The sequence below is a fragment of the Melopsittacus undulatus genome, chromosome 2 (genome assembly GCF_012275295.1).
Source record: "Melopsittacus undulatus isolate bMelUnd1 chromosome 2, bMelUnd1.mat.Z, whole genome shotgun sequence".
In the NCBI taxonomy this organism is placed as follows: Eukaryota; Metazoa; Chordata; class Aves; order Psittaciformes; family Psittaculidae; genus Melopsittacus; species Melopsittacus undulatus.
The window spans coordinates 94,247,523-94,270,303 of NC_047528.1; the positions used below are offsets into that span (position 1 = coordinate 94,247,523).

Consider the following 22,781-nt stretch of genomic DNA (forward strand, 5'->3'; position numbering starts at 1 on the left):
GAGAAAGAAGGGTGAGGGCCAAAACAGCTGTGAGCTTGTAGTATCTGCATGGAAACTCAAGTTCCTCGGGCTCATGTTCTCTGTGGATCCCAAAGCCTTGCCTTCTTCCCACCACAGTCATCTGTTGATTCTATCTTGTACCTAGTGAACAAGCTATTTTTGTACAAAAGGTGAATTTGAATCTTCTCTGAAAAAGAAGGGAATCAAATCCAAGCCTACAAACCCCCCATAACCACTGCAGCCACTATGCAGAAGGGAAATTTTTCAGGGAGAGGAACTGCTGCTGCTGAACTCAATACTGCTGTTAAAAGCGAAACATGCTCATCTGTTCCTGCCGTGTTTTTCTCTGCCCACCTCAGAAAGTGACCTTTTTTCTTCCTCTCTCTTTGTACGTACCGGATATCAATTGATCCCTTAAAGCAGCAAGTAGCCTTCTTCCTTTTCCATGCCCCGAACTGTGGGGTCAATAATTTAAAGAAGTCAGCAGGTCAGCTGTTAAGAGCAAACCTGCAGAATAGACCTGGCTGCTCAAACATTTATATTACAGTGGTACCAGAAATTTAGCTTGAGATAAGGCCTTGGTACACCTGATACTGTATACCGATCCCTAGCGGATCACAGGGAAGACAAAGATAGAATCAAGACAAAAAAAGCAGTTTTCAGAGCACATGGACTTCCACCAAGCCAGATGCACCCAACAGTGTTGCACAGTGGTAGGTAGCTTAGCACACAGCTGGGCACAGCTGGAGGAGCTGGCTGTGGGCTGCCTTCAGGCAGTTTGCCAGCCACCTGCACAGCAGCCCTGTGGAAGGGTATATACAACAGCTCCCCATCTTCCACAGTCAGTGGAGCCAAGAAAATGAAAGTATTCACATGTCTTAACTCCTACAACATGCCTACATAACCTAAGAGGATGGGACATACACAACTTGCTCAGCATCATATGGGAAGTATGTGGAACTCCAGACTTAACACCATTTGGCCCAAATTTAGAAAGCAGAACCTCTTTCTTGGACAATACCCTAAGAAGAGAAGAGGAGACATACTGGGACCAACAGTCCACCCAGCCCACCATCCTCCTGTCTTCACAGCAGCCAAGAGCTCCTAAGAGCAGAAAGGTACAGGGACAGGAAATCACATGTGATGCCTCCACCTTTGAGGTGAACTGAATAGTTGCACAGTCTGCTTTGTACTTCACAGTCTTCAAGCTTGCAAGGTCCTGTCAGGCAATATAACAAATGGAAAGAGAATCAGAAGCAAGGGACTTCCATGGTCCCATTCAGGCCTCATCCCAGCTGTGTCACTACAAGGCTTTAGGCAAATCAGTTCATCTCTCTATACCGCTGTATTCAACCACTAAAACAACAGACACAACCACTTCCTCAAAGAAATAGTGAAATGATTCTCAGTTAATGTTGGTACAAAGCTTTGAAGAGGCAAAATAATGCTTACAGGGAGAGTTATCTACTTTAGCAAAGTACAGGCTTATTTTTAAGGACATAGTCAGCACGGACCATCATGTGCTTGCCTGAAGCTACACACTTACTGAAGTGCGTTCTGCAGATACTTTCTAACATCTGAATTATGGGCATCTAAAAATATCATGAAGATTTACCAAAAAAGCTGTCAGGAATATGTTTTTATAAGGAACCCTCCTTACCATAAAATAAATGCCAAAATACCACTTGGAGGCTCCGAGATTTACCAGAGACAGTTTTTAAGGTTACCTGTGAACTACTCCTGCCCGGTGCAGATGTTCAACTGCCAGGATAAGTTGCCGGATATATTTACGTGCTTCATGCTCTTCAAGTCTCTTTTTCTCGTAGATCTTGTGCATCAGGTTGCCACCAGGACACAGCTCCATGACAAGGTAGTAGCTGTTTTCAGTTTCCAGTATATCCAGCAGCTGAGCAATATTGGGGTGGCGGATCATTTGCTGGATCTGCCCTTCCCGTCGCAGATTCTTGGTGACATAGGTGTCTTTTTTGGCTCTTTTCTTGTCAATTACTTTCACTGCCACCTAACATAAAAACAGAGGAGAGGGGGTTCTTAGCAGTCACACAAATGATTTATTGCTTTAACCTTGCATTTAAAAATATCAAAAGGATGTCAGTCTCAACTGATACACCATGGTTTCAGGCACAACTGCCCATGTCACAGAGAGAAATAGCTGTTTTTCCAAACCCACTGACAGTTTCTTTCTTTATTCCCTTGTACAATGACAGACAAAAGTTATTGCAAGGAAATAGGTAACAAAGGAGAGGAAACAATTTCATTATCCATACCCAAAACTCTTAGCACACTTAATGCTGGGCATTTATTTAACCTGTTTTCCCAGAAAGTCTTCAGACTGGTGTTTACAAGTTTTAAGTGTCATTTTTGGCATTTCCTGACTTTGGATATATGACTTCAGATGATACGCTTCCATGGCAAGTTTCTTAAACTATAGCCAAGTGTTAGTTTTGCATGATTAAACAGAATAAAAACATACTATGAAAGACAAAATAATTATGGTACCACTCTCTTGGCATATCCCCTTCCCCCCCTGCCTTCAAAATGCACATGAAAGATGATTCCCTTGTGACTCGTCGAACTAAGCAACTCTGCAAAACTCTGTTTTTCTAATGCAAGTTCTCAGTAGCACACCTGCTCATAGCTGTCCAAGTCAACTGAAGCCTATCACCAAAGTACATAATACAGCTACAGAGGCTATGTACCACAGTCCACAACACAGCACATGCCACTGCCTATCCAAGTGCTCTCTTTTTCATTGCTGGAGCAGAGCACCACATGAGAACAAAAGGTCGGCACCGGCTAGGATATCGCTCTGTTCTATGCCTGAAGGATATGGTTCCTTTCATTGTTTTAATGGAGTCACTAAATAGCCACAATAAAAGTATCTTCCCTTTTCTGCCTCAAATTTATAGACACTTATTTATTTATTTATTGGGATCTCTTATTTAGATTGGGTGCTGCAGACTTCCAGGTCATCTGCACCAAAGACTTAACAGCTTGTGCCAAGCTGAGCAACAAAAGGCCTCATGAAATCCTCTTCCCAGGCTCCTCATTTCCTCAGCGCTCTACAACAAAGGAAGTCCTTCACTGCATGCACTCAGACCCTGCAGCTCACCCATCATTACCCAAGTGACAGCTGCTTGCTTGTCAGGATGAGGGGGGGAAACACGGTTCTTGGTATTCCTGCATGACACTGAATTTTACATGATGTGGAACGATCTTGTTTGCATGGGAACAGGTCCAACAAAACACACTGAAAATGCCGTATCTGCCCCCAGACTGAGGCACAAAGATGCAGTGTCTGCATCTTTGTTATCTGTCTTGATATGGCCACGGAGGATCCCCCACATGACCTTACTACTACAGTAAGAAGGAATAACAAATGTGGGGAAAACCTCAAGAGTTTTATTTATGCTAGTCTGAACACCCAGACAACACAAGAGGCTTTCCTCCATCTCCAGCTTATACAACATCCCTCCTCACTGCTGATGAAGTAACTACTCACAGCAAACTACATCATGACAGTCCATAGCACTGGGGCTGGTAAGCTTTGGTAACAAGAAGACAAACTTATTCATGGAATCACAGAATGGGTGAGGCTGGAAGAGACCACAGGACGACACCTAGTCCAACCTCCCTGCTTAAGCAGGGTCACCTAAAGCACATTACTCTGAACATGTGTTCAGACAGCTCTTGAACATCTCCCAGGTAGGACACCCCACCACCTTTCTGGGCAACCTATTCCAATGCTCCTTCCCCCTCACAGTAAAGAAGTTCTTCCTCACATTCAGGTGGAACTGCCCATGTTTTAGTTTATGCCCACTGCCTCCCATCCTACCACCAGGCACCAACGAAAAGAGTCTGGTTCCATTCTCCCCACATCCTCCCTCTGAGTACTTATAAACATTGATAAGATCCCCTAAGCCTTCGCTTCTCTAGGCTGAACAGACTCAGCTCCATCAGCTTTTCCTCATAGCAGATATGCTTCAGACCCTTAATCATTCTAGTAGCCCTTCACTGGACTTGCTCCAGGAGCTCCATGTCTCTCTTGTACATATCCGGCTGCCCTCCTAGCTTGAGAAAGTGCCAAGCACACATGAAACACATGACAGCTCCCAGTCCAACAAGCCTTACCTTTATGTTTTATGCAAGCAAAGGAAAGGTTAAATTAGTGAGCATTTTGGTTTTCCTTTGGAGAACAAAAGCCACAAAAAAATATGGTCTGAAAATATGGCAACAAAAATAGATCCATACCCTTTGACACAAATGCCTTGAATCAAAGTCAAGTTTTATCAGCAGCGGAATTGAAGAATAAAACTAGAGGAGTTGGGCTTCACAGTCTCTCCTAAGAGCCAGAAGTCAGTATCGCTGAGCACGTTATTAGCTGGATGAATTTCTGCTGCTTACAGATCATTCTGATGAAATACCCTTGATAAAGAAATATGGCTGAACACCACACAGGAGACACTGCCTGGGTGAAGCCCAGAGCAGCATCAGGACCATAAACACCTGGAAGCTGCATTCCTGACTAGTCACATTAAAGAAAGATCATTTAGTTGTAAGATAAGACAACAGGTAAATCAGAGCTTCACCATTTTTTTAAAGCCTCAGGTGATTCACCAAGGAAACAGTCTTAAATTAGTATGTTCTTCCATCTAATGAGATGGAACTGAGAAACGAAGGCGTGCATGGACTATTTAGACTGCAAATCACAGAAGTTATTCTGGTGATGTCAAACAAATTCATGGGTTACAGAAACATGAGATGCCAGATTGTTTGCTGGCAGCACAACACTATCTCTGCAAGAACTAAATAAAGTTTATATATATATATAAATATACACATAAAAGCACTGATATTTTCCACAGCTGCAGGATACAAAACATAGGCTCTTAACAGTACGGAGCAGTAATGTGTTATCCATATTGGTAAAGCATCCTCTCCAATTCATTGACTGAAAAAAAGCACATTAATACATGTGTCCACATCTGCTGCCTAGGCTGAGCATAGCTGTGAAGACGGAGACAGCCACCTGAACACAGAAGACAGACCAAGCTATGTGGCTACTTGATGACTTTTTCACTATAATGAAGAATTAGTTTTCTATGCCTTCAGAACAACTTTTCTCCCTGATTTTGACAGATACTTGGTCAGGCACCCTACCTATGCCACCTGACACGCAAAGCTGCTTTCAGACCCACCCTTCACTCCAAGCTACCTTTCCCTTTGCATCAGGTCCAAAAGATCCACCAAAGCTGACAGAGCAGACAAAGGTAGAAATAGCAGCTTTGTTTCAGCAACAGTTTTTCACATTGGAAAGAGAAGAGTAAAACTATGGCAGATTTTCGTCTCCCACACATGGCAGGAAATTGTGGTTGGATACTTCTTGCTCCTGGGAAAGGTGCGCATGGGACCTTGCATCCTCTCCTAGATCTGTGCGGTAGCACAGGGCACCTAGGAAATATCTCAAGACAGATGACCTTCCCTCCCCATCTCAGGGACTACTCCAAAAGCCACTGTCATTAAAAGATATCTCTATATCTAAAGATAAAACACCATAGTTGACCCAAACACAAAAGCAGTCTATTAACTTTTATATGGATGTTCTCCATAATACCTTCTAGCTTTTGTTCCTCTCTGTGCCTCCCAGGTGTCCTTCCTTACTACTCCTTTCACTTATTCTCCTGTCTTCCTAGTCAACGACCTTTCCTTTGCATCGCAGTTCTTCTTGCTCCTGCAGAATCACTTTGCTTTCCTAAATGAAATGCATCGCATGGTACAAGCGCCATGGCAAAAGGGTGAGCACTCTCATGCAGAGCTCCTGTGGGGTTTTCTCACTGCTAGTTTGGGTTTCTTGGGTCTTCCTCTGATTTGCAGTTTACTGAGGCATACAGAAGAAATCTAGGGATCAAGCTATACTCAATTACTCCAGGGTTGACTTAGCTAAATATCCCTGATTTTGAGTTTATCCAGAGTTAGACTAAGCTAAGTGAGGACTGAAAGTGCCCAAATGCATTTAATATACACAACCTCCTGTATGGTGTAGATGTATGTGCATACACATGGAAATTTCACTCATGCAGAAGGAAAGAAGCATTCAGTAGAGAAAATAGTGTAGATGCTAGATAACCATAAAATAAACACATTTGAGCTTTCATAGCCTACTCAAGACCCACCAGTTATTCAGTTTTGCTCTCCAAGTTCCAAGTAGGGACATCATGCCTATCTCCTGATCTGAATCTTGGGTCAATATTGGTGTAGAAATAAAAAATAAATGCTAAAGCAAGTAATCACTCTGAATATGTAGCAATAGTGGCACTTGACATTCAGCACCGGCTAAACCTTTGCTGTGTCAATAAATAAATGTTTGGGTTGTTCTGTGTTACGAGATAAAAAGATGAGTAATAGGCCATATTTTTGGTTCCCAAGTCCTAGAATTACACAGTTGGAATGAATTGCTTTGCTGAAGTTTATGGTGTGACACATCATATGAGCAATTGCTGCTTCTCTTGATTGTCACACTAAAATAGTTCAGGTTGGGCTAAAGTGTACTGAAGCGGAGGTGAGGCGGGAGTCTTCTCCACATAAGAGGAGATGGTGACACTGCTCACAGAATGAAGCAGCTAAAACATCATCGGCAAATACAGGCACGTGTCATCACCCAAACAAAGGCACGTGTTTGACACACACAGGCGGGGGATTTTTGCCAGCTAGTGTTTTAGGAGGGTTTGTGAATCTGCAAGAGAAGGCGGGGGGGTGGAGCTGACTGGCACCAAACTGCACAAAAACATCACGGCGAGGCCCTGAGAAAAAGCAAGAAGAGACAGTTTAAAGGACCAGCCGTTGCCTGGAGAAAGCTGAGAGTCAGGGTTTCAGTTGCTAGATCACTGCTACATCCAGAGAAAACACATTTTGCATCCTCTTTGTGAACAGTCATGTCTTGACATGGGAAATGGCAGCAAAGCATGGAAGGTGGCTCACACAAAACCTGAGCGTACCTCAGCGTAGCGTCCGTATGTCCATGAGATAGGCACATTTTAAGTGGGGCAGCTCCCCAGATTTGTGCCTCAACAGCATGCTGAGCTCCTGGAGCTGGCGACAGCTCTGCTGCACAGGCAGGAGGAACCTCCAGGTGGTTCTGCATAGTGGCCACAAGTCAAAGTCATCTTCTCCCCATCTCATTCTGCTGGCTATTTATAACCCTGCCAGTCACACTTAGAAAAATCACTGCTCAGGAAGTAGCAGTGCTTTTGTTAGTGAAGCAAAGATGTTTGCTTACCCAGCAGACATCCTCAGTCTTACTGAGAGATTATGGTTTTATTTTGGACCACTCCTCCCCAAGATGCAAGCCTGGATTATTCAAGCCATGGTTTTGCAGTAAGAGCATCTATCCCTCAACTTCTGCTGATGAATCTCAAGCTTTGACCAGTTAAGACACATCATGATTCACTTGAATAAAAAGGAAGTAACAACTGTATGACCAGCAGTGATAGCTTCAGTCACACAGTACATTAGCACTTGGGGAACCCAGGTCTCAGTTCAGCCTCAGGTTTCTTGCTTGCCAGATTGGTTGTCTTTGCATAGGCTGCCTCTTGGCAGAAGGATGCACCTCTGGCAGCAAGCCTTCCCGTTTGACAGAAAATGGGTTTTCTCAATGGTCTGTTTGCCATGTCAAAGTCAAGAGGTCTTGAACAACACTTACGTTAAATGCTTGCACTAGGAATAGTTTCACAGTAATAGCCCCAGCTTAGCAAATAATGTTATAACATGTTTAACTTTACAGAGAACAGAAGATGGCATGTGGTCTTGCAAAATCACTATATGACATTTTTGAGGACTTTTAAGGAGTTTTCCCCACTTACCCAGCCCCTTGAATTGTTTTCCTCTGCAAAATCTCTCCTAAGTTGAAATGAGAGGAAGGCAGCTCCTGCAGACCTCTGCCAAAAAGAGCTTCAGCTGAATTGAGAGGAAACTGGTTTGAATAAGAATCCAGCAACCACTGTGTGATGTGGCCAGGAGACCAACATAGCAAAAGGGAAGCAACTTCAACTATAAGAAACACTTTTCAACTATTGGAGGGACAAACAGCTCCCTCCTCCTCTCTTTTATTTTTCTGCCTTTTTGTTGTTGTCTTGTTTTACTCTTTTTTTTTTTCTGGCCACAGTTCATTTCTGGCAGACCTGCTGGAGCTGATGCCAAGCCAGGCAGCAGCGCCGACTCTCAGCACTGTCCTGGGCCACAGGCCACAGATGCCTGGTACACCCTGACCATTCAGATTAAGTTCAGAGCCACAGGCTACACGGTGCAGCTGGGGGACAGTGAATGGGCAGGCCTGAGACTTGGACTTCTGTACCTAAACCCACAAACCTTTGCTATCTAGTTTAATCTTAGCCAGTAGAATGAGATGAAAAGCCAAATGATGCAGATATTTTACAGCCATCATTAGTGCAAGCCCATCTCTGGCATGTTTATTATTTTTGAAGTGCCCAAGGCAGCTCATGCAATGAACTAATTTTCTTCCTTCCATTCAGTGATAGCTGTCTGGCATCACTTGCTTTGTATTTACCACTGTTCTCACCACAAGAATCTGAGCTGAGTTTTCAAAACCAACTGGTAATTTTGGGTGGCCAATTCAAATTATATTAAACAGGCCTAACTTTGAAGTCTGCACAATTGTCAGAACAGTCCTGAAAGCAATCCCTCCAAGGGTAATCTGAGTTTGGGCAACTAACCAGCCAGGCATATAAAAAAGTGCTTTTCACGTCTAAATTCAAGGACTAGAAAATGCCAACTTCATTCACTGGGTAGTATTTATTCTTTCCTTCAGCTGCTGCAGCTTAGCAAATTCTAGAGTACAACAAAGGAATATTTTTTAGATTTATGGTAGGTTTCGATATCTTAAGAAATAAAGCACTGAAGAAAAGGACCATCCAAACTAATGCATGCTAGGAACCAAATAACTGTGCACCTTGAGAAAGGACCACACATGTTCCCCTCAGGACAGAGAGAAATCATGTATCTCGCGTTAGGATTGCTGGACATGGATGAGTCACGACACCATCATAGGAACACAAACTTAACTTTCATCTTGGGTCTGCGCACAATGAAACTGTAAGAACAGTAACATGCTTGATGTGAGGCATCTGCCACGTTACCGTACCACCCCATTCAGAGAACCCGTCTGAAGAGGCTCCACGGGTGGCATTTTTGGAAGGACTCCCTTTGGCTACCCTGCTTGGCTTCCCAGCCCACTACCAAACGTTAGCATCCTATTCACCTTTCAAGAACTGCTTTCAAATAAGATCATAGAGCATTTCTGAAAGTGTTACAAGAAAGTAATCTTTTGTTACTGCTTACAGCTTAGCTCTTTACCCTAAGAAAGACAGCAACCATCCAAACCCACAGCAATGTGTAAAAACAGACGCTCCCACAAAAATAAAGTCAGTCCTGCCTATTATGGAGCGACAAGGACAAACATTCAGTGATGGCCAATCTGATACCTTCTATATTTGCCTTGTACACTTGCTACAAAGGGAATAGGGGGGACAGAGGTTGAGTTAAATACGCTGTGAAAATGCTGCTCACCAGCTATACAATTAGAGATGCACTGAGTTTTTATGTTAATCAAACAGTATCATCTCTTTGCTTCACACTTGAATAGTGAGTGATGTTTGGTCTTTGATATCTTGTATCTACTCTTTGTAGGACAGCTGAATATATAGCTTTTGTATTTGCTCTGACATTAATAAAACCAGGAATCAAAAACAGTAGAGAGGAGTCACTTCAATTAAAGTATTCTCTTTCCTTTTGAGTGTCTGACAGTACAAGCCAAGAGTTTTGGGCTTAGGAATACATAAAACCAGCTGCCATAGAGATGAGTCCGGGATAAATGTCTCAGTAGACAGAAGGCCACTCTCTGTTGGCAGACTAGACACAGTCAGGAAGGCTTGAAATCAGCCCCCATAGAAATACAAACTCTTCTAAATAAGAAAGTAGCTCTGAGTATGCCCACTCATACACTTCAGATTCAAGGTAGCTTGAATGAATCAAATTGCCAGGGGATAAAAAGAACATCTAACCATTACCTACAACCCAAAGCAATGCAGAAAAGAATGCAGGAGTACTTTAGATAAGAAAATGAACATAAGCCCTCTTGATGCCACAGCCAACTTAAACATAATCCCTAAAAGCATAAGCAGGATGTATTTGTTAAAGTAAGAAAAGGTATTAATTACACCTGTCCAAGGCACTGGGGTCTGTTATTGGATTACTCCATCCAATTCCAGTGCCAGTAATTACAAAATTATGTTAAAAATTTGGAGACAGTTCTGAAAAGACCTTCAGGAACAGTCTGAGGCCCAAGAACTGTTGTTGTAGTAACTGACTGAAGCTCAAAATGTTTAACTGGGAGAATGTTAAGCACTCACGTGGGGATTTCCTGCAAGTATCTACACAAGGAAAAATTTTCTGATAACAGAAGGCTCTTTAATGAAATTGAAATTAACTTCCTGAAAGGTAAATTGGGCAAACATGGGCTATATGCACAATCTGGGGTTTCTTAGGTACTGTGAATAGAAATACCTTATAGAGATGATGCAGATCTTAAATTCCTCCCCCCTTTAAAGGTATGCAAATAGCTCAACAAAACATTGATGCTGATACTCCTGACTAGAATACTGGGACTCATGTTATATAGGAAATCAGGCTGGATGACCACTGTGAGCCCTTTGGGTTTCAGTGCCTGTAAATACATGAAGAGTCTCTGCTCTCTGCAGAGAGTGGTGGGGGACAAGGCATGACACAGGAAGATGGGGGTTCACCTAGGCAAGACACTCGGGAAGCTGCCAGCAGTCACATCAAGGGATGTAAATTTTGCCAGCTCTCTCTGACATCTTTGCAGAAGCTCCTCAGTGCAGAAGGCATGAAGTGTCATAAGGAGTCACAACTATTGATGCTGCTGCAGACAACCCAACTCACCCACAGCTCTGCTGCCAGCTGTATCCGGCACAGTCAAATCAGCGTTTCCACAGGGAAACACAAGTTTTCATGTATTGAGGCACTGGTATTTATAAGGACATACTAGAGGGTTGCTCCCACTATGCTAAGAGCAATGGCAGACCACATGAAGGTTTTAAGACTATCAGGGCTTCCTCACACTCTGCCTTCCATATGGTACAGTATTCCCCACAGTTCTGTAGTTCTTCCTCTCCTTTTCTCTTACTTCAGACAGGAAGGAGGGAAACAGAGCAAGGATAGTTGCTGATTTATGACTAATGTCTTGTCTGATGTGACCCATTTCCATAGAATAGCTTAAGTGAAGGAGAGCTGTTCTCAACCCTATTCCTCTTCAACATGCTTTTTACTTCACATTGTATTTGTGGGTAACTTTATACCATACTTCACAGGCAACTACTGTTATCCCTTCCAGGACATACTTCTGCTCCACTGCTTCCATAAAGCCAGCTGCCCCCTTTCCCTCATCTTCTGCTTCATTTCCTTATCAAACAGCTGACATTCTTACCTGCTAGTGCCTCTTCCCCTGAAATGGACAGACCTTTAGAGCACAGTGACCAGCAGGAGATGGTTTTGAGGCAAGGGGGGTGCCTCAATTCTGCCACTACCCAGCCTTCCTGAAAAGGCTCCCTCCCCTCCCCCGCCCCACCCCCGATAGCATTTTTCCTCAGTGCTGTATGTCCAAAACAGCAGGATATGTGCAACTCAAGGAAGCCACAGGGTCAGAGCACAGCCAGGGAGCTTGGGAAGCAGGAACCTGCATGGCTATATCTATGGGAAGGAATACATGGCTTGTCTTGAGCTGGTCATGAAGGGAATCTGTTTCGCCTTTGGTGGAAAGAAATCAATTCCAGTGACCCTTCAGTGCTCTCTTGGTCAGCTAATTAACAGGGTAGCCATAACTGCATCCCTTGAGGGAGAGAAGCAGATTTTTACCTCCCTGGCTTCTGAAGCTATCTGTACAAGTCAAGAGAGATTATGCAGAGGCTGATGGAAGTAGTGGTGGCAGAAAGCCAGACACAGAGATACATCAGGACGCACTAAAGAGGTTCCGAAAGAAACCCTTGAGAGCTTGTCAAAAGCAGCCCCCAGGCTGGAGACATCTCCTGCAAGGAGAACAAGTGTCTCTGAATGCCTGGGACAGATGGGTTTGTCCTGCCACTGACATGTAAAATGCACATCAAGTATCACTTTCCAAATATTAGCTGTTTTTCAGAAAAGGGCTTTTTGACCCCCACTCATAAGGTAAAGACTGACATGTCGAAACACTACCCAGCACTTAATGTGAAAACTCTTTGAACTCAAGGTATGACCAGCTAACAGGAAAGACATTTTTCAGGGCCTGTCACACAAGCACATGGGGACCCTGACATGCAATCACTGCAGCAGATGGAAAACCTTTTCAGACCAGCAAGGTCCTTACTTCGCATCAACAGAAACTGATGGGTACTCACAACTTCTGGAGGAGGTCAGCATGACAAACAGAGGTCCCCTTGACCCAGATGTGGCCCTAATAGGGCCTTCTTGTCAGGACAAAAGGGAGCCACCGGAGCCAAGGCATGGCAAGGCATGGTTGATGTCCTGGTTGCAAGTGAACCGTATCCCATCCAGCTGTTTCTGATAAACCAGAACTTGCCTTGCTAATGGTGAAAACTTCTGTCACAGTGAGATGGATGAAGATCTCAGGTTACACGTGGGGAAGCAAAAGCAGAGGAGTGAGATACCAAAGACATTCCTCCAACACCAAACCCTATAGGAGAAATCTGTCGGCTAATGCTGCTTCCCATTTTCCTGATCATGGCCTTGTAATGTGTTCCATATTAAACAGTTCCCATGTCTTGTTTTACAGATCAGCTTAAAGAAGTGTCCCTGATTTAAAGCACTTCAACACCAATACAGCTTTATGTCTTTAAGGAAGAAAAAAACCTGAAACAAACAAAACCCCAAGAGCCACTGCTTTTCAGACCCCGGTAATATCTTCCTTTGTAGTGATATAAAATGCAGCAGTAAAGCATTTACAACTGTTCGGAGCCAAGAAAAAGGTGTCTCCAATAAAGTTTTTTATATATAAATAATATGTTCTCTCCCTTAGCTCTATGGACACTACTCAGAGAAAATAAAATTATTCTTCAAAAAAAAATGTTTCCATGACAATCTTCCACAACAGGCAGAGAGCAAAGGAACTTTATTATATATAACTTAGCTTTTTTTAGTTCTCTTTGTTGCAGTGATTTTTCTCATAGTGCCAGTAGCACTGTTCTTGCACTGCACATGAGAAGAGCCCTGCTGAGCCTAGTGTTAAAGGTGCTGAGCCTAGAGCTGCCATAGTGGAGCAAAGCATTGAGAGAAAAGAAGATTTTGGTAAGGGCAGCACCAGCTTTCTGTTAATTTTTTGTAGGTGGTCTCACTGCAGGACCATGGTAACTTCTTCCAGACCATTTCCATGAGGTTGAGGTTTGATCCCTTTCCCTGCTAGCACCAACACTAAATGCAGATCAACACAGGTTTTGCAGTGATTCACTGTTTCAGCTTAGAAAGGGGTACTTCTGTTCTAGCATGGGCCCCAGAGGCGTCTTGTGATGGTGGCTTCTCTCTTACTCCAGTAAAGCTTCTGGAAAAACCTACCTGGTTCTCTTCATCAGCACAGCCTCCATCAGCCCACCAAAAACACTGGCACCATGAAGTTCTTACTTTCAAGGAGATCAGCCACCAGACAAACCACTGTGGAAGCACAGCAGAAACTGTTTTACGGAGCCAAAGAATCGAGGGGCTTGGGTTTTTTGCTCTTCAACTTACCTAAAAATAATAGCTAAGCCAAGCTGGAGCTGGTAATGCAAAGTGCTGCTACAGTGGCAAGCAGAAGGGTACTTGGGATGGTCTGTAACCAGTTTGTTTTGGTTCAGTTGTATCCCATGCTGCTACCTGAGCAACAACACTGCAATCTTCTGGCTGGTTTGTACACAGTCGTTGGCTCTGGACAGTTTTAAATGCTTCTCCATAACCTTGAAGAGTTGTGCAGTCAGCATGTAAACTCTCAGCTCATTTTTATACTGCTGTTCAAACCACACAACAGCTTGGGTTTTAGTCAGACTGTTACAATTCAGTCACCAAAAGGTTTGTCACACCATCTCACAACTGCTTTCCTTCTGGGGTTATATCCTTGTGAAGTGTAAGAGCTGCTCATTAATAACCTCCATTTTCCCAACTGCAGGCCAACAAATAACTCATGAGAGCAGTGGTAAAGATGCCTAATGTGTTACATCTGCTGAAATGCTTGAAGCTATGGGAGCATTCTCCAGCTCACTGGTGTAAAAGGAGACACAGCAAACTACAAGATGTAGAAAGCACGTCGTGTGTTAATTACCAAGACATTTATAGGTAACATGTGCCTACAAAAGCAGGCATACAGCTTTACATATCATTAAATATGTTGAAAATACAAAACTTACAAGAACAAATACAAGAATCCAGATGTGAGCGTGGCATAAGAACTACACCTGGTGTAAATTCAACCTAAATACTCAGCTTCCCTCTATCTTGCATATGCCACTGAAGCGATTACAGTCTGTAAGAAAAGCAGCACATTGCTGACATGCACTGTTAGTGATGTCCTTAAAACTGCTGAATGTAAACTTGAAAGCAGATTATCTCAAGAGGATAAGGAACTGCCACATGTGCATCAGTTCAGCTCATTGCAGAACAAGTTGCTAGCTACAGCTGAAAATATTTAAGCAATCTTCCTGGAAGACAGACTGCGCTAATGAACAGGGTCTCTTGCCTATTAAAGTCTATTACACCAAGTATGCAACGCAGAAAAGGGTTGGAAGGAACAGCGTGGCTGATGCAACTGGTTTTTCTCCAGACAAACTATTAGCAGGTGAAACAAACTGAGTAGGTAGGTGTGCATCAGCAGTTTGGCTTTATTCTGCCTTATGCTCAAATCCTTGCATACCCATATCGAGGAACGCTAGGCTGACACAGCAATCTTCTGGTCCTCAACTGATGATACTGCAGTCATGACACTGTCCATGATTTTCTGAAGTATCATATTTTAACAAAGCCATATGCATAGTAGCTTCAACACGAATTATGCATCTGCACATGCACACAAGCCTTTGTGAAAAGAACAGTGTCAAAGCTGTGAAAGTGAACACTTAGAAGCAAGGAAATGTCAAAATTCAGGCTGCAGAAACACCCTCATTTTATTCCCTCAGTGCATATAATTAGAGTGGCACACCATCCAGGTGCAACAGTTGGCAGCTGTTAATAAAAGTGAACACCATCCTGTGAGAAAGCCACTGTGCAGATCTGCAGTAAGCACTTTTCAAAACATGCTCTTCTGATTAGAAATAAAATGTAAAAATACATAGAGAAACAGGTAAGAAGAGAACTCCTAATTAAATACCTAGAGTGAAAGAACAAACACATCTAGAAAACTGATGTACAAGTGTTACCGGAGAAAGAACATAAAATAACAGGTCAAATTTCAAATTAAAATCCTGTGGCTTTACCCTCTGAGACACTGAAAGCAATGAAGGCATTCCAAGTTTCAGTTTTACCTGCAACCTCCCAAGATTTGGGGGAGAAAAAAGGAAAGGGTGGAATTGAGACATTAGCGACCACCTTAGAAACTCCACTGTAGTTTGCAGTGAAACTACTTCCTGGCCCATTTGGTTGGCAAGGTGGTTTGAAAGCAAAAATGACCTCACATACTCATGGCACCCAAAACTCGGAAATCAGACAAAGGTGAAGACCTGTATCTGAATATGAGGTTTTAAGCCAGTTCTACTACTTGAATAACCCTAGGTCTTGAGATACATACAAGGTTGACAATGGCAAGTCCCAACGCAGAAGCCCTCAATGGGAAGCCCCCACCAGTGTTAGTTTTCCAAATGAAAAGCAGTGGTGTTACTAGGGGAGGCATGGTTACCAAGGGCCTTAATGGGGCAAGATCTCACCTGCCAACACACCCAGAGGCCTTTAGCCACCAAGTCTTCATTCCCTGAAGTCTGCGGTGGAAGACACAAGAAAACAGTGGATTTACTCAAGACAAAATTAACACCTGGACATGTGATGTATATATGACATTGTAACATCTGCTGTTGTCTACTGGCACTTTTGTCCATATTTCTGTGTCCACTTGCCTATATCTCTTAAATGTTCGCTAAAAGACAGAAATTGTGCAAAACTACTTGCCCCGGCCTTTGCTTTGGGTAACAGGTCCTGGCAAGCTGAGGTGAGAGCTGCCCCCTCCATCCAAGCAGAAATAGAGGACAGAGCAGTCTGCAGTGGTAAAAGCTCATGGAAAAGTGCTTTAAGAAGGTGAAATCAAGGTACAAAGCCTGCACACAGAAACATGCCTACTGTGCCAGTGTGTAATTTTGCATAATACACACAGAGCAATATTCCACTAGCAGGCAACAGCCGTGCAGGCACCCTTTGGAAACACCTCCTTCCTTCTAGGAGGGCCCATTGGGCACGGAAGAGGCATTGCCAGGTCTCCACAGGGTGGCTGCTCTGCACATGTACCCACCCCAGCACTTCCAGGGTGCCCAAATACACTTCTTTTCCTTCTTTTTCTAACCACTTTTATGCAGAAATACATTCTGAACATGAACTCTTCTGTGAAAAGGCCACTTTTATTATTAATTGCTTTGCCTTCATAGAAGCAGCTGGTAAATTGTATTTTTAGCCGCTGCTTCCCACTGTTGCAGAAACCACTTGACTAACTGTAACTAAAACCGTACCTTTCCCAAGCTTAACAATAGCACTAAATAAAACCACAAACAATTTTTTTTGGTGGATGAGAAACCAAATGATTCAACTTGACTCTTTTATCTCAGTGCTAAAGATTACACCTAAAAGTAGTTAAATTTAATAGCAGTTCAAGTGTGTTTATAACAACTTTGCTCAATGTATTGTTGATACATTACCATTGCGCAACGCTACAAGGAGTTACTTGGACATTCCATCAGGTTCCGTAGCGGGTAACTCTATTTGGTCTACGAACAGAGCCTCATACCACCACCACCTCAGTGATGGCAATGTAATGTCAGCTCTTCAAAAATACAAGAAATTATTATCTTATGGTATCTGCCTTTGCCCAGTTCCTGTTGTTTGGCAATTGACCCTTCTGAGCCCCACACAGAAGGCTTGAAACAATCCTACAGTATACATACTGAGCACAGGCTCCCGAAGTTAGTTGAATACAGCTAACTCAGCAGGGTTTCAGAGCCACAATTAAAGCTAAATTGGCTTGCTCTTCATAGAGGAACTGTGTTTCCTTAGGATTAGCTATACAGACTGCCTGAGCTGATGTGACAAATCAGCCTTCTACCCAAAAATGTCAGATTATAGGCTATGATATTTATATTCAAAAGCAATGGAAAGAATAATCTGTTCAACATTCTCCTGTGCTCAGCTAAAATATATATAATTGCATCAGGCACTACCAAGCATTTTTCAAGCCCAGAAAATAATAACATGCCTGACATTATGGCCACATAAACCACAAGAAGTACTGTAAAAGATCTGATTTAAAGTCCAGTGCTAAGGACATTCATTGGGAAGGTTTAGAAACCTCACCTCAGCTCACCCTCTCGTGCTCAGGTGCTTGTAGGAACTGCTGCTTCCCGTCCCACACAGGTCACTCAAAACGCACTGTCCATCAAACTGCCCTCAAAGCAGCTGGTGAAGTAACTTGTGTTTGGCCCACAGTATATAACATCTCATGCTCCCTTGAAGACCTTTATAGCTTCTAGCAATTTCAGGGTGAGGTAATGGCAGATTTTTGGCACCCACCCTGCATTGCCTTGATTCTGTACAATGCATTGTGTCAGTGTGATGGATCCAAGCCTAGCTGGGGACTCATTAATCCACAGATTTCATTGCTAAACACACCATTTTCTGAAACAATAATGCGCATTAACTCCTCTGGAGTTGCTAAAGTCTTTGCAAATCAAAACCTGTTTGGGCCCCCCTTACTGAAGTTAGATATTTCAGTGACCGTAAGGGCCCAGGCTGCCAGACATCAGTAGTAAGTCCTCTACTTCACACTATTAGGGCAGTTTTATTGAAATTTAGGCAATACCCTTGCCCAACTTGCCCTGACTTTACAAGACAAAAATCAGATCTCTTTTTTTCTTTTCTTGCTTGCTTTCAAAAATACTTGCAGGCGCTAATCCTGGAATAATAGACTCATAAAACATCAGTTTAGAAAAATGCAGCAACTACACTGATCCAGCAAGTTGTTCACGGGAGATGGCTTTGTTTCCACATTTTGCTTTGCTGAACTCCACGAGCAAGTGTGTAAGTATACACCCCTGCAGATTAACTTTTCCTCTGCAAGTGCGCAGACTGGAAGACTATACACGGCCAATTTCTGCCTCACCCCATGGAATGAGATACAGCATTAGGCTCTTACAGAGAGTTGTTCCTCCAGAGAGACTCTGGAGAAACATAATGTCACTGACACAAGAGAAGTTTAGGCACAGAGATGGCTTGGGAGAGATGGAAGCAGGTGACTGTCACATGCAGCTATTGATTCCCTTAGGTCCAGCCTGGCTTTGGTCACCTGATGTCTGGAGGAGAAGGTCTGTGCTGAGCATCAGTGTCCCCTAGGCTGAGATGCTGGCACTGCTGTATCTTACTCTCTAGCACGTGGTCTGCTATTCACAAAGATTCCTCAGAAGGCAGAAACGTAGCTTAAGCAGCTGACCTGGCCCTTCATGTAATACAATGCTCTTGTGGAAGTACTTTGCCATGGAGATAAACCACTTCTAATGTAAAATGTCCTCTTCCCACAGAACCTCCTCCCATGACCGCAGTTGGTCCCCACTCTCACACCACCTCGTGCTTTTGATCCCAGTCCCATTCCTGCCACTGCCAGCCTCAGCCTCCTCTCCGACAGAGGCTTGCTTGCAGTCTGAGAGAAAGGCGTCCGTGTAAGCAGATGTTTTTCTTCTGTTCCTCATATCGCAGGCAGAGCTCAGTCACCCATGGTGGGCTCCATGTAGGCAGAGCTGCTGGCAGCTGTGAAGCAGAGCCAGTTTGGGCACGTTTCAGCTGCCTTTGGCTGGAGGCCATGCGGAAACTCAGCAGAGGAAGATGCCCAAAAGAGCTGAATGTCCATTAAGCTCTCTGCTCGAGGTGAACTGCTCATGTGGGGTCATAGTGGGATGGAAAGCATTCACCCCTCTGGCTAAAGGGAGGACCCTCGTTGAGATAAGACCTCACCAGAAGCAAATCAGTAATTCCTTGCCTCTTATACACAAACTCAAACTGGTACAAGATCAGGTCAGACAGAGCTCAGAGCCCATCATGCTTGTTCACAAAGTTGGACAAGGAGGCTCAGCAGGAAGGCAGTGTGATTCTCCTGGAATTTCTGCTTATCACTTTGTCATAGTGTGTGTTATTCAAGAGACTGGGAGAAAAAAAGAAAGCAGCAGGCCTGGGAGCTGAGACAGAGGGGCGTGTGGTGGGTCTTTTTATTTTTACCCCTCTTAACAGACTGAGATAAATGTAGCAATCCAAAAACGTGGAGGTGGGAAGGACGTGTGTGTGCATGTGCCTTTTATCAACTGGAGGATCATTGGATGTATCTGTTACCAAGGAGAAGCACAGGCTTGGTAACAGCAGAGAGCAAAGATGCATTATTTTTTTTTTCATTCCTATATGATAATAATCGCAGACCTTATCACTTGTCTCATGATGAAATTCAGAGCCCTGTATTAAATTTCGCTCCGTGACAAATTTACTGGAATGAAAAAAGAAAAATATATCCAAGAGTGCGGGAACCCAAGCTGCCAAGATGCAATCTGAAGAGCAGCACGCTTAGAGTGCTGCTGGAGCTGGAGGAAATTACACTGTACTTAGCCCCACTAGTCCAAGAGGCTTTCAGTAACAACAACGAAGTCCCGCTTCGGGTAGCGCCCTGTTAAGAATCTGACAAAACAGACGCAGAAGTCAGCTCAAACAAGAGCAGCGCAACTCTTAAGGGAGGTTGACCCTAGCCAGCTTGCCTTGCTCTGCTCACTGCCCAGCCAGACCCCACTACTTATGAGGTTGTGACATACCCTGATTCATGGGTTAAATCCTACAGTGAAGGGTTCTGGAGAACAAACGAAAAGCAGAGACCCTCCGCGGGCTTCTCTGACCAGCACACTGGGGAAAAAACCCACCCATAGTGCATCTCCTATCTTTTGCTGTGCAGTGGTATCAACAACTTCTGATGACCGAGCTGTACCCCCTCCTGCAGACACACGCAGCAGCATTTCCCATCCCTCTCATGAGCGAGAAGTACCTGTGTATAGCTGTATACACACGCGACATATCGCGACTGGGCTGCGCACCGCGCCTGGTTCTCAACGATACAAGTCTCACCATTAAAAACGCACCTCTGACCGAAAATAAAAGACAAACAAACAAGGAAGAAAAAAAGAAAGAAAAAAGGGAAGGTCAAGGCAGCCGAAGTATTCCAAGCGGAAAGTAGAATTACAGCCACGGAAATCTCAGTAACCGAAGGGGAAGCGCCGTTTACAAGCCCGCAGCGCGCGCGGGGAAGTTGCGGGGAGCCCCGACTCCTCCGGGTTGGCACAGACCCACACACCCATCTCGCACCACCATCCCTCCAACACCACCCCCCCGGGGTGCGGGCAGCTACCCGACCGGTCCCCGGCCCAGGCGCGGTACCTTCTCTCCGGTGAGCACATGCAGCCCCTCCCGGACCTTGGCGAAGGAGCCCTCTCCCAGCTTCCTGCCGATCAGGTAGTTGCCGACCCTCTTGGTGTGCTGGAAGTCCCGGAGCCGCTCCCGCGGCGCTGCCGCGCTCAGCCAGGCGGCCAGGAAACTGCCCTCCGCGCCCGCCGCCGCCTTCCGCGCTTCCCCGCCGCCGCTGCCCGCCACCGCCGGCGGCTCGCTCAGGAGCCCGTCGCCCGCCGCCGCCGGCATGCCCGGTGCTGCTGCCGCTGCCGCTGCTGCTGCCGCTGCTGCTGCTGCTGCTGCCGCTGCTGCTGCTGCCGCGCCGCCTGCCCCGCGGGGCGGTCACCGGGCGGGCAAGAAAGTTGCTCTGGGGAAAGCGCCGCTCGCCCGGCGGCGGCGGAGGGGCCGGGGGGCGGAGCGGGACTGTCGGGGGGCCGGGGCTGGGGCGAGCCGGCGGCGCGGTGCCCCGGGCTGCCGCCCCTCATTGGATCCAGCGCCTCCCCTCCTCCTTCTTCTCCTCCTCCTGCCGCCGCTCTGCCCCGCGCCGGCAGCGGTTGCAGGCGTGAGGCTGCCGCGCGGAGCGGGGAGGAGGGGACCGAAGGAGGGAAGAAGGGAAGGAAGGGCTGGCGGAGGGAGGGGGAAAGGGCTCATTCAGTTTGAATTTGCGGTAATTTAATCCGCTCTCACGCGGCCGGAGCAGATGCCATCCAAACCCGGCAACCTGGGTGTTTCCAAACGCGACTGGCCCCTCCTTTCTCTTCTCCCCTGCATCCCAAACCGGATCGGCAATGCACCCGTCTCTGAAATTAAACCAGGGGTCCCGGCTCCCGGGCAGCGCCGTGACTCGGTCTGCTCTGTGTGGTTCTGTTTATTGCTGCCCGAGAGTATCTTTTGTGCTGCTTTTCCCCACCTTCCTTCCCGAGCGCGCCTGGCTCCTTCTCACACCCGTGTTGGGAAACGTGCTACCGCGAACAGATCGTGACCGCCTCTCCCGCTGCTCCGGCGGGATCCGCTCCCCCTCCCGCCCCCCGCGGGCTCACCATTCACCACCCGCTTCTCCAGCTTATCCCTCCCGGCATTCGGATCTCCTCTGCCACAGTCCTCCTCCTCCTGTTTTGCAGTGCGGGTGTCCTGGCAGAGCTTCTCCCTCTCTACCCCCTGCAGTCTGCATCGGCCGGGCCCGGTGGATCGGGAGAGGGGAGGTGACCTGGGCGCCCATCCGCCGCAGGGACAGTCATTTCCCCATCGATTTTTCCCACCCCGGGGAGAGGGAGAAGAAAGGAGTGGATTGCCATTTTCACTGGCCAGCCCCCTTCCCGGAGGCTTCACTGGCAAAAAGGAGGCGCTCAGGGAGGGAGAACAGGGATGGGAGGTGAGACAGAGCCGGGAGGGCCACCCCGCATCTAGTTGCCGATGGTCAGGGATGCTCTACCCTGCTTCGAGTTTCCAATGGCCAATGATGGTAGTAACCTTAAGCTCGTGCGTTGGAAGGTCTAATACAGCAGTTAACTCATTTAAACGCCTCATGGCTCATAAGGATTTTAACCTACAACCTATCTTTAGTGTGGCATCAGCAAGAAAGTAATCAAGGACCCCTATTCATCTTCAAACTTAATATGCGTAGTTTTATTCTTGCCCATGTAGGTGCATCAGGTAATAGTTGGGGGGGGGGGGGGGGGGAGAAGAAGGAGAAATCACGCATACTCTAACAGATGAGAGCTATGTCAGCAAAACCTCCCCGAACGATGCGGTTGTACCTGATCAAAACCGGCTCAGAGCGTTGCTGCAATCACACTCCCGCCCCATGTGAAGCTGGTTTTCCCACTAGAGGGCTGGCGAGCACGGCTCTTGCCGTGCTCACTCTGCCACCTCGCTTTAAACTCTTCTTTCACTCCTTAAAACTGTCAGACTAATTTTACACCACACTGCTGCCCATTAGCCTTCGCTTCTGTCTTGATGCCACTTCTGTCACTTCGCTGTAGGAGAGCTATATCCCGCTGGTGCTTCTGCTTGAATCGTCTTAACTGCATCACCAGTTAGATTTTGACTGCACA

At 45.6% G+C, this 22,781-nt stretch overlaps 1 protein-coding gene across 2 annotated transcripts in view; it reads right to left on the minus strand.

The window, feature by feature from the left end:
- HUNK (hormonally up-regulated Neu-associated kinase) overlaps positions 1-20,976 on the minus strand; it is a 55,175-nt gene extending 34,199 nt beyond the window's left edge. For both annotated transcript variants that reach the window (XM_034060048.1, XM_034060047.1), the window contains exons 1-2: positions 20,719-20,976; positions 1,728-2,020 (exon numbers count right to left, since the gene is read on the minus strand). In XM_034060048.1, the coding sequence (XP_033915939.1) occupies positions 1,728-2,020; positions 20,719-20,976 (551 nt within the window). The remainder of the gene's footprint in view (positions 1-1,727; positions 2,021-20,718) is intronic.
- Between the last annotated feature and the right edge of the window lie 1,805 nt (positions 20,977-22,781).